Genomic DNA, 22,765 nt, shown 5'->3' on the forward strand with positions numbered 1-22,765 from the left:
AGTGCGACACAACAGCAATAACAGCAGACAAGACAGGAATAATAAAATAAAAAGTTCCCATCTAGATCAAGAACAGTTCTCTGTCTCTGAATGATACACATCAACCCATCTGGTAGTTTTTGCATGATTTGTAGGTAGTTTTTGCATGTAGGTTTGAAGAGGGGCTATTTATGTTAAAGTCAGCGGAAGGACACAGAGACAAACAGACCAGACAGATACATTAGAATAAAACACAAAGAAAAGTGCCACCACAATTGGAAGCAACACAAAAGCAAAACATCAATGGAGGAAAGCATGCATTTCATGTCCAAACGACATATATTGCTTTTTGGGTTTTATTTGTTTTCTCTGACATTGCGCTATAAACCTTAACACAATAACCCAGCAGATTACCAAACGTCCCAATCAATCAATGTTCGAGGAACTCAACAATCATAATTTTGTACTAGGGCATTAATAAAGTGTAATGATTTGTATTTGAATTCAGTTTTTTGTTTTTTTCATATGATTTTTAAATATTTAAAAATGCCACATTTTTGTGAATTTGACCCCTACTAAACCTTCACACATTAAACACATTAACTAATGACACTGGGACGACATGTGACATAAATAAATAAAAATAAATAAAAATAAAACACCCACAGTAATGTGACTTGTGATGTGTTCTTCAGTAAAAGCAAAATTATGCATTTTTACTTGAATTTGTCCCAGAGAAACTTTAGATAAAATTTTAAGGAAAGTCAGGAGTGTCCAGTAACAGTATGGTTAATATGTTTGCTTGTTTATATATATATATCTATAATATATAAATATATCTGTAACTTTATTGTTTTAAATAGTTGCTTTTCTACATAAAATTGTGCCACTGTTTTGAATCTGAAAAATATATAATAAAATAAAATACCAAAAAAAACTCCCCCCCAAAAAAGATCTCTACACATACAGTTTTCATGTAGTAAAATAGAAATAACGCTTTTGGACGTAAGTAGATAAACAGAAGAGTTAAAAAAAATATGGAATATAGTTGAGGTCTGAAGATTATGGAGCCGACAACTCTTTCTGTATGGAAAATACAAATCATTGATGTAAACAACACGTTTCAATTATTTAAGAAAAATAAGGGTTTTTTTTTATAACCATTTTATAACACTGTACATTTAGCAGTTTTAAATAAATCCATGGCTTTTGTTGTTAACCTTCTCCACCTGATATCAAACAGGTGACATTATATGAGTGGCTTTGTCCGTTTTTCCCCACCAAGGAATATCAGGCCTACAAAAAAAAAAACAGACAGACCCACGCTCTAGCACAAAAAGACACACCGCAGCTACAGTAGATAGTCTGATGAGTAATTAGGGGAGTTACACACTGATTGTTGTCATGCACAGTAACGAGAGAGGAAGCCTGTTTTTGTAGGAAGCTAGCAGCATGCACACAGTGGCTGCAGCTCTGCATTCAGCTGAGCTAAGAAAAGCTCAGTAAAGCTCAGCTCGTGTCTGATTCACACAACATCAAAAGGGGTCAGTAAACAAACAAAAACAAAAAAACAAATATAAAGCACAGAAAGTATAAGGTTGTGGGTAAGGAAGAATGGGGGGAGGAGTCATCAGCCGGTACATTATTGAGCATTCCATGCAAAAAATACCATAGTCATTCATCTCTGTAAAAATGATGCGACAGATCCTGACCACCTAGATCCTGGGTTTCAGAATGAACCAAGAGTGAACAGCACAGCTGAGCAAACACAGACAAAATATCTCTATCTGGACACGAGTCCACCTCAAAGTTGTACTTTGGGAAATTATCAGTGAGACGGTACTACATTCATTTTACATATGTTAATGCAATGATGTACAGGACAAATAGCTGAGAAACTATGTTTGTAGTATCCATTGTAATGTATTAGATTCCCTTGAATATATTTGACTAAACCTTTGTAGAATGGTTAGAGTAAAACCATGATACAGTATATGATATACAGATATTGTTTAAACTGATTCCTCAGCATTTACTGGTAAATCTTGTTATTCAAGAACCCCTAAAGGCAACATTAATCTCCACATGTTAGTGTGACAACATTACCATGAAAATGAATTTTACCCATTCATATTTTACATTTGAAAATACACTAAACTCTTCTAATAATACTTTTACTAATGTAGAAGCTAACTAACGTGATTGAAAGCAAAGCCTGACAGGACACTGCTGTTCACCCTTGGTTGTCTCCTTCCCATCTTGCCTGCACGCTCTGCTATTGGACAATAGGGCACTCACCAGTACATAGTAGTAAGCATACAACGCTGCCAGATGGTGAACTACAAAAAACTTGTCGCCTATTGCCTTCCAATAGTAAAATATTAGCAGCAGATCTGGAAGAAAAAGGGGAGAAAAAAACAATAATTCAATTACAAGATTTATAATAGACCCATGTAATGATTAAAAAAAACCCATGCAAGGTTTTCTTACCAGATATGAGGTAGCCTGTTGTGATGGCAACATTAGTCTTGACAAGTGTAGGATCTCCCCTATTGAAAATACACATTTGATTTGACTAGGTTTGCTTCAAATTCTCATGTTTCAAATACTGTTGTGCTACTGAATGGATAGCCTGAAGGAAAGTAATGCTGCTTCTAATACTTTTTTTATTTGAAAATCTTGATCTACCAGCTATGGTGGTAATTTATGCTATTGAAAAAAAATCACTTTGTTTTTTTGCAAATGGATACTCACCAAAAAAAATGTAATGCATTAAAAATAATGAACTTAACTTCATTCTATAGGATTGGTAAACAATTGAAAAAAAGGTGATGAAGAGTAAATAAATTGTATGTAAACCTACTAAAAAAATACACGCAAAATTTATAAAAAACAAACAAAGAAAACCTATGGAACAAAGTAATTATAGCAACATATTTCTGTTTATATTTCATTAAAACTGAATCTGAATGGTCCCTAAAATGCATTTTATTTATGGTCAGACTTTGTATTATTCCTGCATCTTGCCATGAAGAAATGGCTGGCCAGGACACTCTATTCATAGTACAGGACAAAATGATTAAAAAAAAAAGAAAGAAAGAAAAAAAGACACAAAACAAAAGATGTTTGGAAAATAAGTTAGGATGTGTCATTGGATGCCAGTATTAAAATTTAAAGGTTGATAGGTGGTAGAAAACGAGGCTCTCACCAGACTGGGTCTTCATTGACAGCATCATCGAAACACAAGATGTAAAGACAGAAAAGTCCCACCAGCAGTGCATGAAAGGTGGACACGGTCCTAGAAGGGAAGACAAAAACTGTTAGGAGGATCTACTTTCAACGCGTCAGACACTTGAGGTTTTTAGGTCAATATTCTTCCCAAATGGATTTGCCTGATTCATAGAAATATGACTTGCAGCTGTTTTTATAGTTTGCCCTGTACTTGAAGTCCTCAAAATGTAAAGGCTCAGTCAGGGCTACATACAGATTCAGAGCAGAGACACTCATAAATTATACACTGCTGAAAGGTCGGGCAGATCAGCAGCACAGTCCCAGTCGATAATATAGTTCATGTTCATGAGACTTTCTGTTATGACGGCTGTCCAGCACAAGCACAAAAGAAAATCTCTCCTCAGATCAAACGTCCCGACGTCTAGTCAAGACTAACCAGTTTGTTTATCTATAGTGAACTCACCCCTCGTCTACTGCTCGTTGCCAGCTGAGTTTGGAATGTATACTTTATACACCATCTGTCTAATGGTAAGATAATTTAAATTCCTTTACTGCTGCTTGGACACCAAACCAAGGGAAAAAGTTACTCAGAACAAATAGTTCAGAAGAACTTCAGCATAGTTTGTTATGTGAAAAAACAATATTTTACCCAGTAATGATGAAGCACAACGCACGACTATTATAGTAGGATGGCACTGAAAAACTAGACGATCAGCAAACATCCACCATATGCTGTAAAAGAAATAGCTTTCACGTAGCTTTTTTATTTTTAAACGGCTCTATTTTTGCCACTAATAACTGCCACAGTTTCTCCTACACTGTCTACAGAGATGGACGAGAACGGGGCCTGTTGTGACATAGCAGTTGAGACGATATGAAAGAAGAAGAGTTATCACAGATCATTGGGGTGTGTGCAAAGTGACAGATATCCGAAAATCTTGACATTCCATTGCCTTCTGCCACCTAATGGAGATCAGCTGATCTTGTCATCGCAAGGAACAAAAGCTTGAAGCGCCAAAGAGCTACTTGTCACCATCTCACCACCCACAATAATGATGTGCTGCAGAAACTTGTAACATTAGCAGCGTTTGGAGTAAAATAAGAGGCCATTTGATGGGAATGAGAAATTAAAATTGAAAAGAGAGTAAATTACATTTTTAATCCGGCCGGTTAATAAGATACTAAATTCTGTGTTCACAGGAAGCCTGACGTTTGACCACAAGTGCAACTTAATTTATTGTTACTGTATATGAAACAATTCTTATGACCAACTTCATCTCAGCTCCACCACCCTACTGTAAGAAAGGCTGCTCTATAATGAAAAAAACATAACCATGATTTGGTTAATATTAAACTTGCAATTATTCAACATTAGTACTCATGGATCCTGGAAACAAAGTGCACAAACAGCAAATATGATGTTTTCTTTTATAATAATTGAAATGATAATATTCAAGTACTGTAAAAAAATGAATGCAAGAAATGCATTTTCATTAGCTCTCGGGAAAAAAATGCAAAATTAAAACATGACGTATATAAATAAAATGCTAAAAAACAAAACCATGAACTCAACATAAATACTAGCAATTAAAAGGCAAATACATTTTTATTTTAATGGAAAGGTCATAACAAACATCATGACTAATACTACCTTGAGTTCCATTCCACCTTCTGCTTGTCACTGAGGCCAGCAAAGCCCGGGCTGATGTGCCTGGATATCCAGGGACTGACCTTGTGGAAGAGCCATTGAAAGGTGAAGAAACTAGTCACCGAGATAATGAGGATAACCTGGCTGAATGGGTCCATGGCCATCCAACCCCACTGTCAGAGAAAGAGGAAAAGAGGGTGAAGGTTACAAAGGGAATTGGTTACACGAAAGAGCGGAATTCTAAACAGGATAAAGATTCCTGCTAGCAATGAATGTGCTTTGGCTGTAAACCTTCTTCATTTGAGTGATTTTTATTTCTGGATTTTATTTAGCTGCCGAAATCTCATAGTCAAAAACAAACTTAGTCATTATGCATACTGTTGCAGCCACATACATGTTGGCATTTAAACGAGTCTTGCTTGCTCAGCCGATGTGAAGGTCTGCACAAGACCTTGTTTTTTGGTGCCTTCAGTTTGTGCGGCTACAGTGTGTTTTCAGTGATCAAATACAGCTTATAGTGCATTTATGTGTGGCCTGTGTACGACACTTGACCAACTTGTTTTGACAGCTGCAACTAGAGATGGTTAGAATTCCACCAAGTCACATTTTTGACTCGAGAATTCGGTCTAGTGGCCATATTTAGGGATTCCTTCACTGTTTTATTACCTGTGTTGTCTCGACTGAGACAAATGACCAAAAGGCTTAAAACTACTGTACTACTGTCAAGACCCTTAAAAATCTGCATAGCCCCAAAGAAATCTCTTCTACACAATCCAGCTCCCTACTTTAGTTTTTTAGTTTTTAAGGGGTTTTTTGCCATGTTGCCTATAGCTGTTGCCTTTTTGGAAAGGCTTTGTCATCTGCAAACACTGATCATCCCACAGCTGAGATAATATCATCAAACACATGAGTGTTATGATGGAGAATAGTTCTTTGAGGTTTTCCACTTTTAACCTTGTGCCTTTTTTTACTTGATTGGTTTTCTGCTCAGAAACACAAAATTGTAGTCTCTCCATAACATGGTATGCTTTCATAAAAATCAAACACCTAAGAACTACTGGCTTTTCTCACCTCAAATAACAGAACTGGTTCATTTCTGTTGTCACCTTTCCTGCAATACACTGATAAGTCCTTCATTGTCAATATATTTTGTTAACTTGTACACACAAGACATTAATGCTATGAATGAAGATCAGTTCAAGGGTTGTTGATTGGGGTTTATAGAAGCTGGTCTGACAGCAAAAGACTCCTTTGTTGTTTTAATGTGTGTTTCCTGGGATTCCTTTTATGTTTTAATGTTTATACAATTTTTTTGTCTAAACTAAGAGGTACATTTCGGATAAACTGTAAAAAAAAAAAGGCTGCGTGGGGAAAGCCAACACAGTATGGACAGTGAATGTTGATCAGAGATAGAGATCAACTTCTTCCTCTATGACTCAAACCCCTCATTTATTTTCTTTTAGTTTTTCTTAGAGTTTTATCGCATATTTAATGAATTGACCATATAAGCCTCTTGAAGAGGCCAAGTTTGCCAACTTTGGTGCAAGTGTCTTTTAGTGCAGTCCCACAAAACACATATCGCCTCTGTTTTACATGCCTACTTTGGACAGGGAGTTGCACTGTTAAGAGAGCCTAACGGTTAAGCAAATATACCTTTACAGCATGTTAATATAGGTATACCTTTAAACTCATTTGCATTGAGATTATAGTATGAATATCTGTAAAACGTTATGCTCACAGAGCAGTGGCTGTTTAAGGTATACACATGCAAGCCTGATACAGGACACTTGTACCAAGGACAAACTGTGACAGAGGTCATGGCTGACAGGGCACTACATGTGCATGCAACATTCTACACCAAAAACAATAAACCTGGTAGTGGTAACTATTCTTAGAAGTTAATGGTGGGTTGAAAGAAGGCATGAACATATTTTTAGACATGTTTATTTTTATAAGCACATGGTAAAGCTGTAAGCTGTTTGTTGTTTACTTCATGTAACTGCTAAGAGTACAAAGTATAAGATCCAATGAGCACACACAGGGTTTTGTGATGGTTTTGATGGGGGAAGGGAGGTTAAAGTAAAAGTAACACAATTTCAGGATATGCATTTTGAGTTTTTGGATTCAATATTAATTGAAGGGCAAGTTAAATGTTGAAATATGTGTTTGAAAGAGTACACGTATACTCAAATGAGTTATTCAGAATGTTCACTGTGAATTTTTTAAACATAAATCATAGACTAAACATAAGAATAGGGTAAAGTTATCTTATTTTCAGTGTCACGTTTGCTTTTGGAAGCAACTGCATATGTGCATTTGTTTTATTATACAGTAATGCTCGATTAACTCCCATATGGATTCAGGCCATAAGACAAAAAAAAAAAAAAAACAGCATCCTGTAGAAATTGAAATGGAATAACAGATAGAAATGTATTGGGTCGGTGAATGTAACCCTCCTGGCAGCCTATAAATCCATCACATAATGACAATAATTAATTAAGCTGCCATCTCAGCATGCAACTTATACTTTGATAATACATACAACCTACGTTTGTGTGGTTATTTAGGTATACACATTTAAATGAAATGAAAATTTAAATGATTTTTTTAACAAACCTTTTATTAATACAATGAAAAAACAAACCTGGGTAATTCTATAATAATATAGAATTTAATTTTCAATTTAATTCCACACTACGGCTAATTAGCCAGTCAACGTCTAACGATTGAAGATACGTCATCAGTAAAAATAAAGAGGGAAATCACTGCTGGTACAAACTCAGTATATAAAATATACTGGATTAGGCCTAGCTTAAGTTTAGGCCTGGTGCACATTTTCTATGCAATTATACTTATGTACACCTCACAGCCTCCATTACTTCCTGGAACCTTGATTACTTCTTATGTTTTCATGACGACTGTGACAGAGATTGGGTCGTTTTTCAGGTATACGCGCCATACGACAAATAAAAAAAACAACAACAAAAACACGCCACCATGATTGTTTTTCAATATATAAAGCGGACTTTAGCATAGCATACAGTAGTATAGCATACCCCCTCGTGAAGTGAACACACACCTACAGAAAACACATTCACGCCGCATTGCCTGTCCAGCTGCTGTGATGTGTGGAAGGGAAAATAACTCCGGCCTCTTCCTCCCCCGTCCTCTCTTCTGCTGTTTACCAGCCACGAGCATGAAAACGAGAAAATCAAAATACACAAAAATCGAGAAGCACAGAGAACCTACCGTGTGGCCGACTCCCTCAGCTGCTTATCATTCCCGCAGTCTCCTGCAGTGCCGTGGATGTTGTGTCAAAGCCACAGCCACAGCCATGTCGAGTCATATTTTGGAGAGGTTGAAGGGATGTGTGTGTGTATGTATGTTCGTGTGTGAGAAAAAGAGCGCAGTCCGCCTCCTGCTTCACTCACACCCACGTCAGTAAGTTGGGGGCTGTGAGAAGGAAACGCTGTTTACGAACCTCGTCACGTTTTCCGAGGTGTTTACAGGGAATTCCATCCGACTTTAAACATGCCTGTGAGCGGAGAAGCCGATCATGGTCGAGCTGCTCGACGCTCGATTATAGAAACGATGGGATCTCGATCTCTCTCGGTCTCTCTCTCTCTCTCTCAGTCTCTCTCGTCCACTCTCTTCTCCACATTGAGATCAAATTTCAGCAGATTTCTTAAAGCCACAGACACACACTCCTCCCTGCAGGCGCTAGACCAGTCATGTACATGTGCACCCACTGTTGCAAATGTATGTTCAGCGGTTTTCAGGCCAAGGATTCATTATGACGTAGAGATGGAACATGGATCACTTACAAACTATCCGAGGTGAGGTCGTGGGGGGCAGCAGCCAGAGCAGAGATCACTTACAATATACTGTACTGTATACTGAAAAAATGTGTTTATAATAAACTAGGTTCATATACAAGTATATGTGGTTAGTTATATATATAAAACACCTTTAAAGTGATGCCCTAAGGGCCACTAAGCCTCTGTTGAAAACCCCTGCAGTATCTGGTAGTATAGTGCTGTGTTTACCAGTACTGACGCTGACCTGGGACTGAATTTTCCCTCTTGCTTTTTCATTAGGTTTAAACACAATATTTTGTACAGAACATTGATCCACTGATAAGCACTGGTGCAGTTTCAGTGATACTACCTGTGGTTAAAACCTGTTATTTATGTTGCTATGTTTTTCACATTTGTGGTTTAAGTATGAAGGACATTTGTTGCAGCATTGTGGGAGGAACAAAGATCAGCAGATGTTGTTTTTACAGCACCAGGCTATTTCTTTCTGCGTATTTCCTTTGCAGTATTTCATTTGCCCTGAAGCAGCAATAACAATCTGCGCTGAGACACATACTCTTTGGCCCCGGACATTGCTCACACAGCTCTTTATGGTCTGATATATGTACTACATTATATATTATTAACAACAGGTCTACTTATTTCAAAGCTCTCTACCATAATAAAACGTATACCTGCTCCCTCCCAGAGTACTTTGATACAGAATCCCTACTGTCACTTCCCACAAATTTTGCACACCTTCAAAAAATTGCAGCAGGTTTTCACTAAAACAGTTTGTTTTTACATACAAAATTAACACATTGATTATGTTGTATCTTTGCATCGATATGATGTTTAAAGCTAAATGGCAGAGAGGGAACACAACAACACATTCCCAGAAGTCCAAAAACCTGTTTGGTTTTGTTTTTTCAAGCACTGATTTAATGAGGCCATGAACATAAGAACAACATGCTTATCTTAACATTTAAAATAAAAACCTGAACTGCTGATCACATCCTAGCCTCAATCATCTAAAGGACCAGATCCGATGACCAGATGACCAAAGGTCAATATTGTGAACATTACTAGACTGCAGATTAAATCACAAATGAGCAGCATATAAAATCAATTCTCTCTCTTATGTAAAGTGTATTTAGAGCACAAAGATAGGGACTGGCCTACATCACCAGTGACCTCATTTGCAGTTGTTTATATGTTTAGCGTGTCAGTGGGCCTCGTTGGACTCATTCACATGAAATGACACCATTTTCATCTACCCAGAAACAAGAAAAAAATGAAATATTAAATATTTCACTTGACAAATGTGTGTCAGTTGTTTCCTCCAATTCCTCAGACAACATTCCAATTGCTGGAAAACTTTTAGGAAAATTCTATATTTCTGAATGTCCACCAAACACCTGCTGTGGAAACAATGCATATAGAAAGAGGCATATCCTGTAGAACTTCCACCTTCACCCCCCTCCCCAGCATCCAAATATGTTTGTTCTGTTTGCTGTTCACATGCGAGACCTTGTAACTATTGCTGTCACTGTAGTTGTTTGGAACTGGTCTGTTCGTGATGTTTCAAATTTGGAGTTGAAGGTTAACCAAAGGATACCACCCACTCTTCTGTGTACAGCTGTATACCTAATGGGAATTTCATTGCAGCTTCAGTCCAAAGTGCTTGGTAATGGCCGCTTTTTACCTAGTGCACTTTGATTCAGTCAAACCTCTCCTTTCCTTAGCATTCATTTAGAGTGTTTGATTATTATATCTTTACTGCAGTGTTGTGGGGCAGTGGTGGGTTAGTGGTTAAGAAAACGGACTTGGGTCCCGAAGGCTTCAGGTTCGAGTCTACCACCTGCCAAGTTACCACTGAGGTGCTCGGAACATTTCGTTGTGTGCAGTGGTGTGCTGTGTCACAATGACAAGTAGTTCACTTATCTTCCTTGTGTCAATATGGCGAGATTATTTCATGTGGAAGATGGTAAATGATTAGTTATATCACCTTACTGTGTAATTTTGTGCAAATGTTATACTTTTTATCCCCGGAATAACAGTAATATCTCCCTCAACAAATATAAATCACCTGCACCATACATTTCATTTTGTGAACATTGACTTGCTTTGATCATATACATTTACTAAACAACAGCGCCCTCTGTCTGCAAATGTTAAAACACTTCATACAGTTTTAATGCCTTGAGTTGTGCATGGACAAAAAAAAAGAACACAAACAACCTATAATTGTGGGAATTTGAGGCTTTAAATGTGAGATTTAAATAAATAATTTCTGATTATTTACATATAGGGATTCTATAGTTGAGCATTCATGTGAAGTTGCATCAAACAGATTTATTCCACCCTGTTTTTACTGACATTTATTTATTTTCTCTTACCTTAAGACTTGAGCCTCTCTAGGTTCTTCTTCACCTTAGCATTCTCAACTGGCTCTTAGAGTTTATAGTTGATATAATTTTCACATCTGCGAACCAATCTGCCACTCTGACTGCACAACACATGTTTACAAGTGTTTCAGTACATCTGAAGATACACTGTTATGCAATTTAAAAAGCATTGTGTGGCAAAACAGACTTCTGAAAACATAACATATCAAAAGAAGACATAGATTTTATTATTCATATAGAAATAGAAAAATACATGCACTGGTATTGGCATAAATACAGTAAGATATGATCAGCAAAAATGATAAAATAGTTTCTTTGTAATAAATTTGCATATATTTCTTTAATTCAGTTTATGCCTTGTCACAGAGGTGGACAAGAGGAAATAATGCTACACCATAACAGAATGTGAAACAGTAAATGGAAACTATGTACTTGTTGAATGTAGTGTATAGAAAAATAGATTAAGAAATACACAAAGGCTTTAAAGCTAATCATGGCAGCAGCGCAATGATCGGTCTGTTTTCATGCTCAATGCACAACTGAGCACGTGTACCATAGATGATTTAAGGCCACCCTCCTCCTATTCCTCCACACTGATACATCTTTAAACAAAGACAGTTTGGTTTTAATTCTTCTGTTGAATAACCCTCTTCAAAATACAGAGAAATAACAGTTGCAAAAATATATTAAGGCACCCAATCAAGTGATAACTGATTGATAACTCACAATTTTAAACCAACTACTGCAAAATGTACAAATGTAACAACTCTTCACCTCAATAAAAGATTAATGTAAGACGCTGCAGTCTGTTTGTTTCAGCCTGTTTTTTTAAGCCAGTGTTAACACTGTTGTGAAACAACCCTGCACTGATCCATCAAAGGACTAGTATTCACAATGTCTTGTGTTGAAGTACACCTCATGTCAATATGCTCTAGCAAGGATTACTAGTGTCGGTAACTACATAAAAACAGCACCTCAGAGAACTTCAATAGAAACTCAGGATTCAACAGACGTGGGACAAACGCAGACCTTTTAATGTCTGCATATATTGTAAAAAATAACAAAACAAAGTAATCATGAGATTAAGCATTTGCATTCACATCAGCGAATTTCCACAGTTAAAATATCTGCAAAATCAAGGTAAAAATGTATTAAAAATATATAAATCTACCTAAAATACATGTGCTTATATGCATTAGTGTGTAAAAATAAAATAAAAATGACATTGTCATTTTCTTTAACGCCAGTTAAACCTTTTTTGATTGGATTATTAAAAAGGTTAAATGACATTAGAATGAGATGTAAATACGTAGGCACACCATAAATGTTTGAGGTTTACATCGTTGTAAACTCTATTTAAATAGTACTGCAATGCACCGTTTTCCTGAAATTGAACCTTTTGATTTACTAACAGTGTCAAATTTATGATCTAAAACCCTTGTATTTATTTCAAATAAATGGTCCACATTATAAAACCCTGTCCATTCTGCACATCATGCAGAATAAATGTTACATAATTTTCTCAAGTTACTTTAACTCAGCAGTCTCTCTACGTGAGAATTGTCTGTGTTAATTGAGCATAGTTGACCATCATTTACAAGCAAATTCTACAAAAAAGGTCTGTTAGTCATAAAAAAGTAACAGACAGAGTTGGTAAATCCTGTGTTCATCACTCCTCCACTACACCATGAACTGGGTGTATCCCTCTGCACCTGTGACAATGACATCCATCCAGATCCTCATGGCTTCAGGAGAGGGAGCAACCATGTAGTAGACCCGGTCATGAGTCTTAACACTAAAGGTCAAAGATGGGTTTGGACTCTGTAGATAAAACAAACCCAGATTATACAGTGAAAAGTTTTTTAGTCTTGTCCCATTATTAAATGTATTAGTTTATTTTATTTAGATCTTTCTATTTAGCTTTGTATTTATTATGTATTTTATTTATTTTGTCAAACTGGACTGGAGAAAAACTAAATAAACAGAAAAAGAGGAAGTGACAATTTACAGTTACAACATATGTCATGTAAACATTTACCTTGTGTGCATTCTTCAAGTGATCATAGTACACTTCTTCAATGGCTTGGAAGTAGATGACTCCTTTCAGCTTGACCTCATGTTTGTCTGCAGCAGGTTGGGAGGAAAATGCAAAATAATTTTACTATTTTATTGATCTTTAAAGTTTTTTTTTAAATAAAGGGCTGCAAAGTTGATTTGGAATTGTAAAGAAAATGTCCATATCTCAACACGATGACGACGACGACGTTGGAATCTTCCAGATTTTAGACCTGTGCTCTATCTCACCTGCAAAGTAGGAGAGTGTACGTCTGTTGCGGTCAAAGACAAACCAGCGTTTCTTCCAGGTTTTAATTTTGCCCCCCATCTTGACCAAGTATCCTCGACACGTCTTTTCAGAGATGGACAAGTGGAAGCAAGTATCTGTGCTGTGGCCCGCTGACTCTATGTGAGCTCGGAGGTCAAAATCATCTTTTCTGACTGGCAAGTACCGTGTAAGTGGTCGAGACTGAAAGGAAGGGAAGACAAAATAATAAAAAATTAAAAAATGATCTTAGCACAGTCACTTAGATAATTTACTTGTGGTATTGTTTTTTTTTTTGATAATATTTCCACCAGGTCCATCTTCCTCACCTGTGCCCTCTGTTTCTCCCGCAGTTTCACCTCACGGTCGATAAGTTTCTGCCGTCTGCTCGTCTCCTCCTGTAGACGTTTTTCCAGCTCCTCTCTTCGTTTTCTCTCTTCCTCCAGTGCCTGCTTTCGTATTTCCATCTCTCGTTCCTGAAAAAAAAAATTGAATTCCTTGAGATAAAAACACAAGAAGATTCATTCATGACATGCCTTAATCTGCTGTCAAATAAAATGAAATTACAATAAAGTCTCATAGTGACCTTGTGCTCAATAAGGCGATTCTTCTCTAGCTGAGCCTCTCGCAGTAGACGCTCCATCTCCTCCAGTTTGGCCACATTTGAGGTGCTGGCACTACAGCATTAAGACACATATGATACACATCAGACCACCTTGTCAAAATGAAGAGTGTGTTGATTTCTCAGGGTGAAACCTAGATTTCAGCACATCAAAATGTCTCATAAATTAATAACAAACATAATATTTGACATTCCACCATACTGCATGTTGCACATGTGGAACAATATAACAGTATTACATGTATGATGCAATTTGCTTGGTACAGTTTAAGTCATGAAGAAAACAGTGCTCAAATGTTTGTATATTACATTTTTCAGGGATTTGTGGGAATACAACAGAATACAACGAAAAACAAAAGTATTTTCTGCAACTTAAAAGCACAGATTTATGGTGAATGTTTCAGTTTGCAGTTCCTCTGCATTCCTTTGCAGATTTTTCTGACTTCACCGTCTGCCTTCAGTCTACAATATCACATCTGCTCTCGGTCCTTCCTGCTCCAGATGATCTGCACATGATACCAACCCTCGACTAACATCAATTTACGAATGTTTTCATAGCATTAAACTGTATACTTTTCTCTTTGATTTCAAGACATGAATTAGCTCTTTCCGTGAGCCAGGAGAAAATAAACACACAATCTGTGTGGATATCAAAGGAAGCGTAAATGACTGTTTGACAACAGGCTCTAAACAAATCATTTTACAGGGAAAAAACAGAAGAGAACCATTACAACTAGTGTAACAAAATGAAGTGGAGCAAAGTAAATTCTTTTTGCATTAAATTCAACATTTTATCTTGATGTCTAACTATGTTAAACTTAAAAAACTTTACTGTTTCTGAGTGTAAATTAACATTTAGCTTATCAAGTAAATCATTAATTATTTCATCTATTTCTAGAAAGATATCTTAATTAGTGAATAATAAATCAACAAACAGCTACGCTTGATTACATGAGCTATAATACAAAAAACTCCCTGCCACATCTGTCCCTTGCATTGTTTTCCTTCTCGCCATTTCTTTTCTTACCTTATTCGATGAGAGGCAACCGTGCTCATCCTCATCGCCGACTAACCAACCTTAAAAGTTTTGGTTCAAGTACCTGGATTACTTAGGAAGAACTTGCTCCCGCACTTTAAACCACCACAAAATAAAATACATCACTGACAGGGTGTCAAAGAAATCCAGGTGCAGACAGAAACAGATACAGTTTCCAGCTTTGATCCTGGTGCCAACATCCAATTGAATGCATGCAGGTAAAGAGGGTCTTCCAGCTGCTGTTATAGCAGAGGATCACAGACACGGGGTTTTAGCAGAGAGATCAACCTGCAAGTGATTTTGGGACTCTGTGAAATCTATGTGCAGAAGTCAGACTGTACCACTGAGAGGAACAAAGGAAGGGGAGGAAAAAAGGACAGATGCAACCACTGTAAGAAGGGAAAAAAGGGGGAGTCACCCACACATGGTTTTAGTCCAAGCTGAATGCACCCCCAAAATACTTCTTCATTCTTGTATTGGTTCATTTGAAACTCAGGGGGCTGACTTTGGAAACACATATGCAAACACACACAGACACACACACACATACATACATTCTTTGTGTTTTCTGTCATATGTAACCCGACCCTGACGTGGACAAATCAAAAGTCCCCCCCCCAAGTCACAACACACAGAGTTCAGCCATCATCTGAGGAGGCACTACGAAAGGCGGGAAAACTCTCCACACACTTTTTGAATTAACTCACATTCTGCTCACTTTTTTTACCCAGAGTTGCTTTCAAAACTTAAAGGAAGCTGTTGACCTCTACAATGTCCATCAGCTTGTCAGCCATAGACTAACTTGAAATTATGTTTTAAACTTGGTTTTTCAATGTCAGAAACAATTTTCTCTACATATGAAAAAATGTGCACATGAACTGTGTAGTACAGCAACGATAGGTGGATAGGCGGTGAAATAATGGGATATACACATTCCACCCATTTCCTATAAATTACATAAAATTTAAAATTTGATTAATTTCACAAAAAGGGACACAATTAGTTCATTAACTTGGTGTTTTCTCCTTGCAGATACATAACACAGAAATGTTCAACTTAAACCAAAAAAACAGAAGTTGTTCATTTACCTGGACACATTATCTGGAGAGCAGGCAGAGATGCTGGTGTCAATGGAATCACTGCTATCCACACTCATCGTGTCGAAGCTCTGGTTGTCACGATACCCAAACGTATCGAGGTAGACATTGGTCTGAGAAGCTGCTCGAGAGCCTGACTGACCTGAAAAACACAAACAGAAAAGTATATTGTGTTAAGTTGCCAACACACAATAGTTATAATAGTCCTGCACATCTGTGCTGCACCTGTTTGAGTCACATCCCCTGGAACAACACTTTGCCCAGAGAATTTCAATTTTGGATCAAGATGTCCCGCCACGGTGGAGCACGTTCTTTCACAGAAAAAAAATGATTTCCACCAATATATAGTGCAACCAGCCCAATGATGTAAGCAGTAAAAAGTAAAGTGCAGGCAGGTCTAATTGTATAAATAATTCATAGTTTTCAGGCAAGAACCCTTGACATCCAATTCAAATGATTTAAAATCCCTGCTCTGATACAGACTGACTCTGACTCGACCACTGGCTACAGGAAGAAGCACACCAAAAACCTGATACTATCTGCCCCATACAGCAGACCCACCCATCTGATGAGCAAGATCAAGGGGCCACATACACACCAAACTGCCAGATAAGAACATGCGAAGGCTTGCGATTGACTAGAAACCATTTAAAGTTCTTTTTAATTCCCAGAATATGCGACAATTAAACCAATCTGTGCTCATCGGAACAATTGTAGTGTAAATGTTAATCAAATTAACATGAAAATCATTTTTTTGTCATAAATGTTAATGTTAGCTGCTGTCTAAACAGTAACTATGATGGTGGTTTTGCTGAGGTTTTTCCTAATGATGACAAAAACCTCTTTGTTGTGTGTGGTAGGAAATAGTTTAGTTTCAGCTTGTTATTATTTTTGTTAAATATACATTTTTAAAACTTTTAAATCACTTCAAACGTCAAACGTTTTTTTTCAAATCCAGTAAAACATTTTGATGAATATGCTCCTTAGCCTCTAATGAAGAACCACACTGATGATCTTTACAATAATCCAAATCCCCTGATGCAGCAACTCTCCTCCGGTTGCAGTCCTGCAGTCTTTACTGACAGATAAACAAAACATAATGATGTGTCCACCCACGCACACACACAACTCTCCAGCGGGAATGTTGTGACCAAATAAGGAACATTTTCCGGTAACAAGTGTGAATTTCTGGATAACAGAGACAAAGAAAGAATCCGAAAACGTGTTACGTGTACTTGTGACATTTTGGTTTGGTTTGGTTTCCAGCACAGTTTGTGTATGTGTGAAATGATAGGTGTGAGTAGACTGTGTGTTTACCTTTATGCAGACGGTTTTCAGTTTCCTTGTTGGACAATGAGAGAATCCTTGGAAGAATGCTGCCACAACTTGTGCTCTGTACCAGGGGCTGATGGGGCTACGGTGGACCAGGAAGAGTATTGAGATAGAGAGAGTATTTATTCTGTTATCATTTAGTGAAACATAAGAATTTTTCTAAATGTAATTTATGAGGAAGAACAAAAATGTTTGATCACATGAGTGAATGATTACACTTTGCGACGTCTTTATTTATGTGTCAGTGTGTTTATGTCGGTTAATTTATATGTGTGTGTGTACCTTGGTGGGGAAAGTGCGTCCAAGCGTGGCACATGTAAACTGACGGGGTGTGGTGGGAGGTGTTTTCTTCCTGGGTAATGTGTCACTTAGATGGGACCCGCCCTCTTCCTTAGACCTCTTCCTTTCCTCAAGCAAACGAAAATGCTGACCGCACACACACAGACACACAGAGGAAAGGAGGGCAATGTCAGTTACCTTGGGTAGAAGATTTTTAAAGATTTATTAAAAGGCCACACAAATGAATGCCACTTTAGGGCAAAGATGAGAGAAAATTTGGAGACATTTCTATTTAATGTAATTTTGTAGCTTTGCAAACTTAACTTAACTGTATTAACCCCAGTTAACTGTATATAAATATAGCTTAATAAGAAGCTTCACTGAACAACTTAAATTTTGTCACTTTTATGATTATGTACATGAACAACAATAGTTTACATACTATTCTCGTTACCTGCTCAGACTGAGGTCGGTGTTTTTTAACAGGAAGAGGAGGAGGGGGAGAATCAGGGAGGGGAGAGGGGTCTCGGTATGACACCATGTTCTCTGGCCAATGTACACAGGTGGGTTTGGAAAAAGGGCGGGGGTATAGATGAAAGGAGGGAGAGGAAGGACAGTTCGCAGGTGAGGAAGAATAAAAGAGCTTGGAAAAGAAGAAAGAAACATGTCATAGAACTGAAATACAGTTTAAAAGAAGAAAGCAGAAAGAAAAGAGAAAAGAACACTTTTGTAAACACTTTACAACGTCTGGCCTCTGCATCACTAACCACACACACACACACCTCATCCTCCTGTGGTTTTGGAGTGTCTTCATCTCGGGAGGGGTTTGCCTCGGACTCTGAGGAGTCATTGGTCAAAGCAGGGGCGGACTTACGCTGTGAGTAAAGCTCATTGATTTCACTGACTGTGACATAACCCTGCAAGTATCATGGAGAAATGGAGGAGAGAAAAGGGGTGAGGCATAGCATGGGTCAGTCAGTCTGCCGTATTAATGTGTTACAGCAAATTAGTCGTTAGAATGATGCATAAGTTACGATTTTAGTTTTTAGGTATATCAACAGAACAACACAAGTTATTCAGACACTGGTGAAGATTATGTGGGAGTTACAAGAACATTAACGAGACTTTGGATGACTGTGAGTCAGTATAAGATGATAGATACTAAACCTGAAAAAAAGGGGTTTTTTTCATACAGTGTACAGATGTGGAGGACGGCATAAAAAATGTGAGAGATGCATTCAAAAGCAGAGGAGCAGAGGTTAGGAAGAGCAGTACAGTAAAAGGATTCTTAAGTACTTAGTTAATGATGGTAATATAGACACAAAAGGCAAGGAAAAGTTCACCTAAACACACCAAAAGCATCAGTATGCTTGTTGGTGTTTAGCGAGACACTAAAGGACACTATTTCTAATGTTGCATTCAGAGTTTGCACACTTTGCCCCCTTGTGGAGTGACAAGGTAATGCAGCATCAAATGAGATACAGTACAAGTGCACACACACAGGACGATCACAACCCTAAGCTGTCTGACTGTCAAAGAAGAAAAGTTACTAAAACAAACCAGGAAATTTGTTCAAGAAAAGCAGTTTTTAAAAGTAAAAAAGAAATGACAAGTTGTTTGGTTTTGTTTTCGAAATACAAAACAAGAAAACAAGTTTTTTCAAAAGAAAAACTTGATGAACTCTTGGTAACAGTTGAAATGTCTGTCTCTCAGCCAGCTGGAATTAACCAGAAGAACACAAGGAAAGCCCAGCCATTAATAATAATGGCAGGTCAAAAATGTACATACTGATCATTTTTTGTCTTGACAGCTGTTAAGTTAATTTACCTCTCTTAGTGTAAAACCCCGACTACCAGTGAGATCGGTATGTTTCCCTTCAAGAGAGGCAAGTTTTTCTTTTTCCTAGCAGAAAATAAAAACATTGTAAATACCCAAAGGTTATTAAAACTAATTTAATGCTTTGGGGTTGTTAGGTTAAGACTTCTCAAACATATGCAAACATAAATTTCCTGTTACCCTTTGCATCATTGATTCCAGGTTGCTCCTCTCACTCAAGAAGCTTTCCTTCTCACGCTGAGCTTGCTGGGTGATCTGTGCCGTCTGCTTTTTAAGTGTTGACAGTCGCTCCTTAAAAAGAAAGACACAATTTTTTCTAAAAATTTCCATTTCAATAAAACCTTGAAATGTTTTGTACATTTGAAAAAGCATAGAAAAAATTAAAAGAGACAGCAGTTACCTTGCGAGTGACTGTACTGCGCTGGTAGTCTGCAATCTCCCGTAGAAGTTGCTGTGTTTGTGTTTCCTTCTCGTCATCTTGCCTGCTTTCATTTTCCAGGTGCTGAAATTCCAGGTCCTCAAAACGCTTTGTCTCAGCTTCAAGTACCTCACAGTCCTGACAGATGCAAACCGAAACATAATCCACATAGAAATGGACAAAATTACAGGAAACGCATGTGTGTAGGACAAGCTGTACCATATGTCCACAAAAATGTACAAAAATGTTTGTCATGTTGAACATCTTATTTAATCTGAAAACATAACCCCCATTTAATGACTTTGAACATTTGTTTTTCCAATTTAAAAAACAATTAATGTGATCAAACAAATAATATATGGACAGGCACCTTCTCCTCACCAAATACATTAACAAAAAAAAGATTCACGGATGCCTGATGCATAACAATCATGCACAATCCTGCACCAGAGCAAAACCAGACTTTTCAAGTGTCATGCAACATGTTGCACCGTGCAAGCATTTCCCCAGACACAGAAAACCACACCACAACACCACTTTGAGAAAATCCAGTGACAAAAGAAAGAGCGATGCCACACGTGTGGGTCTCTCAGACCCCAGCCCGTCAGACACCACATACTCTTTAGGTTGAACCCATCTGATGAAACATCAGTTAGACAGTGAGAAGACACAAATCGGTAAGAGATTATCATGTTTGTCATTGAGAGCATGTTTGATGATGAAAGAAAAGGTGTTATGAAGGCAGGCATCGCATGACTCTTTATATTCATGCAAGTCGGCCCGTTCACAGCAGTTCGTGTTTTGTCAGTATACAGAATATAGGTGCACATGCATCTGCTTTTGTTTTAGTCAGGTGTACATTGAAACTATCATATGCATACACAGAGCTGCTTTAGTTGTCACTCGTATTCGTTATGTTTGACTTTGAGCTTATCTACTTTTGTATTTGCTTTCCTGGATCCACAGATTTAGAAATGTGAGATTGCAAATCTGCACCGACTTAAAAAGGGACAATGATTTGCTTTGGGTATTCCTCACCGTTTCTTCCTGTGCACATGTGTGTGAGGTGTTGAGTGTGTACTGACCCTGGCTAGCTGCTCCTGCAGGGGCTCCTTGGTGGCCTCAGGGCAGCTGTCCAGTTGGGAGCGCTGCTCACACACAATCTGAGCCAACCTCTCTACTCTGCCCCTTTCTGCCTCCAGCAACTCAAACGCCTGGCGTACACACACACACATGAACATGCACACACCCACACACAAGGACACATGTACCGCGTACATGGTTGTGTGTCCACATTGATACAAGGACAGGTACAAACAAACACACAACAGAGAGAGGATGGCTGTGTTAGTTGGATTAGGGAGCCACAAGTAATAACTACAGCGAACAGATCAGCGACATTAGCATAGACGGGAGGATCAGAAAGAGAGGGGAAGGGGAGATGGTGGAGGACAATATTTCTGTGTAAATGATGGAGACAATGGGAGGTTAAATGAAAAACATTCTGGCAGGAAGATAGTATGTAATGTTTATTAGTTGTGACATCTGCCTTTGTATTTTATATGTTGGTATTTTTTTTCTGTTCTTTCACCAAAGAACCAAACCATTCTCAAAGAGGAATCACTTTCAGCTTGTACCATTAACAAGAGGTTTTACACCTGATGCAACTCTGGTGGCAGGTGGAAGATCTACCGCTGCACCGCGAACCAGATAATTCTAAAAAAAGTAAATAAACACTCAGCTTGTACATACAGACTGACTCAAGTTGGTTTGTTTTGCTTATTTAACTCTCTGTCAGTCTGTCAGCCTGTAGCTCATTCATCTCAATATCAGCTGTGCCACAAAAATGTGCCAATGATAGTTTCAGCCACTACCTATGGGAAACTCATTACAATTACCTCATTAGTAACCTGGACAATTGGTGACAAAATGCCACAATGCTGAACAGAAGCAACATGCTTTTAAGACACAAGACTCACCAAGTCTACTCCTGCCAATGAGTACAATTTTTGTTGCATGCAGTTTGTATTAACATACGTAAAGTGTGTGCCTTTAACAAACAACTCAACTGATCAACTGAATCCCACTGAACACGGATGTGCAGAAAACAATGATATCTAAACACAACAGAAGTCTCTTCACAGCTGATGACTATCTGACGGGACTTCAGATGAACAAGGCCACGCCCTTGACAGTATTTACAGATATATATTTGGACTTGAGGCAGCATGAGAAGGATTAACGTCCATAAGTCAGTCACATGACCCCACTGAGTATCATATGTAATTTCTATTGCGAGCATGCACTCATGCTTTACCCTTTTACCACAAATGAAAAAAGAAAGTTATAAAAAATGCAGCTTCGCAAACAATCAAATTAAACCACTAGTCTGTACAATAAATTTCTTTGCAATTTAAGTGTATTCTTATCCCTCGATCCACCAACAACTCAGTCTTTTCTCTTATCCCTTTTAATACTTACTGTTTTATTTTCCACACAATGTATCCTCTTAAATACCTTTTCTTTTTCCTGTTGGGACTGGTTTTCCAGTTCTGCCATCTTGTTGTGAAGAGCTTCCAGAGCCTCCTTTTCCTGCTGCAGAGCTGCCACTTCTGACTCCTGCTCAGCCTCCACCAGAGCTCGTTCAACCTCCACCTTGGAGAAATACATGTTCCACATTTATTCATACAATTAATAAAACACATTTTAAACATGAAAAGCAAATGGGGAAATTAAAGTAAAGCTTTTATTTTTTTCTAAATAAA

The 22,765-nt window shown here is 37.8% G+C and overlaps 2 protein-coding genes across 9 annotated transcripts in view; both read right to left on the reverse strand.

The window, feature by feature from the left end:
* Positions 1-8,538, reverse strand: part of tlcd4a (TLC domain containing 4a) — a 13,685-nt gene extending 5,147 nt beyond the window's left edge. The window contains exons 1-5 of one of the 2 annotated variants that reach the window (XM_008307537.3): positions 8,108-8,538; positions 4,862-5,031; positions 3,188-3,277; positions 2,470-2,528; positions 2,278-2,372 (exon numbers count right to left, since the gene is read on the reverse strand). In XM_008307537.3, coding sequence (XP_008305759.1) covers positions 2,278-2,372; positions 2,470-2,528; positions 3,188-3,277; positions 4,862-5,022 — 405 coding nt within the window. In that variant the 5' untranslated portion in view covers positions 5,023-5,031; positions 8,108-8,538. The other variant, XM_008307536.3, reaches the window with a different exon arrangement.
* Positions 8,539-11,265: 2,727 nt separating this feature from the next.
* phldb2b (pleckstrin homology-like domain, family B, member 2b) overlaps positions 11,266-22,765 on the reverse strand; it is a 32,128-nt gene continuing 20,628 nt past the window's right edge. For 3 of the 7 annotated variants that reach the window (XM_008307531.3, XM_025054514.1, XM_008307535.3), the window contains 15 exons: positions 22,518-22,655; positions 21,086-21,214; positions 19,983-20,138; positions 19,763-19,873; positions 19,574-19,648; positions 18,529-18,663; positions 18,201-18,389; positions 17,750-17,893; positions 17,453-17,549; positions 16,127-16,277; positions 13,967-14,057; positions 13,710-13,856; positions 13,365-13,584; positions 13,099-13,184; positions 11,266-12,881 (listed from right to left, as the gene is read on the reverse strand). In XM_008307531.3, coding sequence (XP_008305753.1) covers positions 12,741-12,881; positions 13,099-13,184; positions 13,365-13,584; positions 13,710-13,856; positions 13,967-14,057; positions 16,127-16,277; positions 17,453-17,549; positions 17,750-17,893; positions 18,201-18,389; positions 18,529-18,663; positions 19,574-19,648; positions 19,763-19,873; positions 19,983-20,138; positions 21,086-21,214; positions 22,518-22,655 — 2,010 coding nt within the window. In that variant the 3' untranslated portion in view covers positions 11,266-12,740. The remainder of the gene's footprint in view (positions 12,882-13,098; positions 13,185-13,364; positions 13,585-13,709; positions 13,857-13,966; positions 14,058-16,126; positions 16,278-17,452; positions 17,550-17,749; positions 17,894-18,200; positions 18,390-18,528; positions 18,664-19,573; positions 19,649-19,762; positions 19,874-19,982; positions 20,139-21,085; positions 21,215-22,517; positions 22,656-22,765) is intronic. The other 4 variants (XM_008307532.3, XM_008307533.3, XM_025054516.1 and 1 more) reach the window with 4 other exon arrangements.

The sequence above is a fragment of the Cynoglossus semilaevis genome, chromosome 3, assembly GCF_000523025.1.
Source record: "Cynoglossus semilaevis isolate Cse_v1.0 chromosome 3, Cse_v1.0, whole genome shotgun sequence".
Lineage (NCBI taxonomy): Eukaryota > Metazoa > Chordata > Actinopteri > Pleuronectiformes > Cynoglossidae > Cynoglossus > Cynoglossus semilaevis.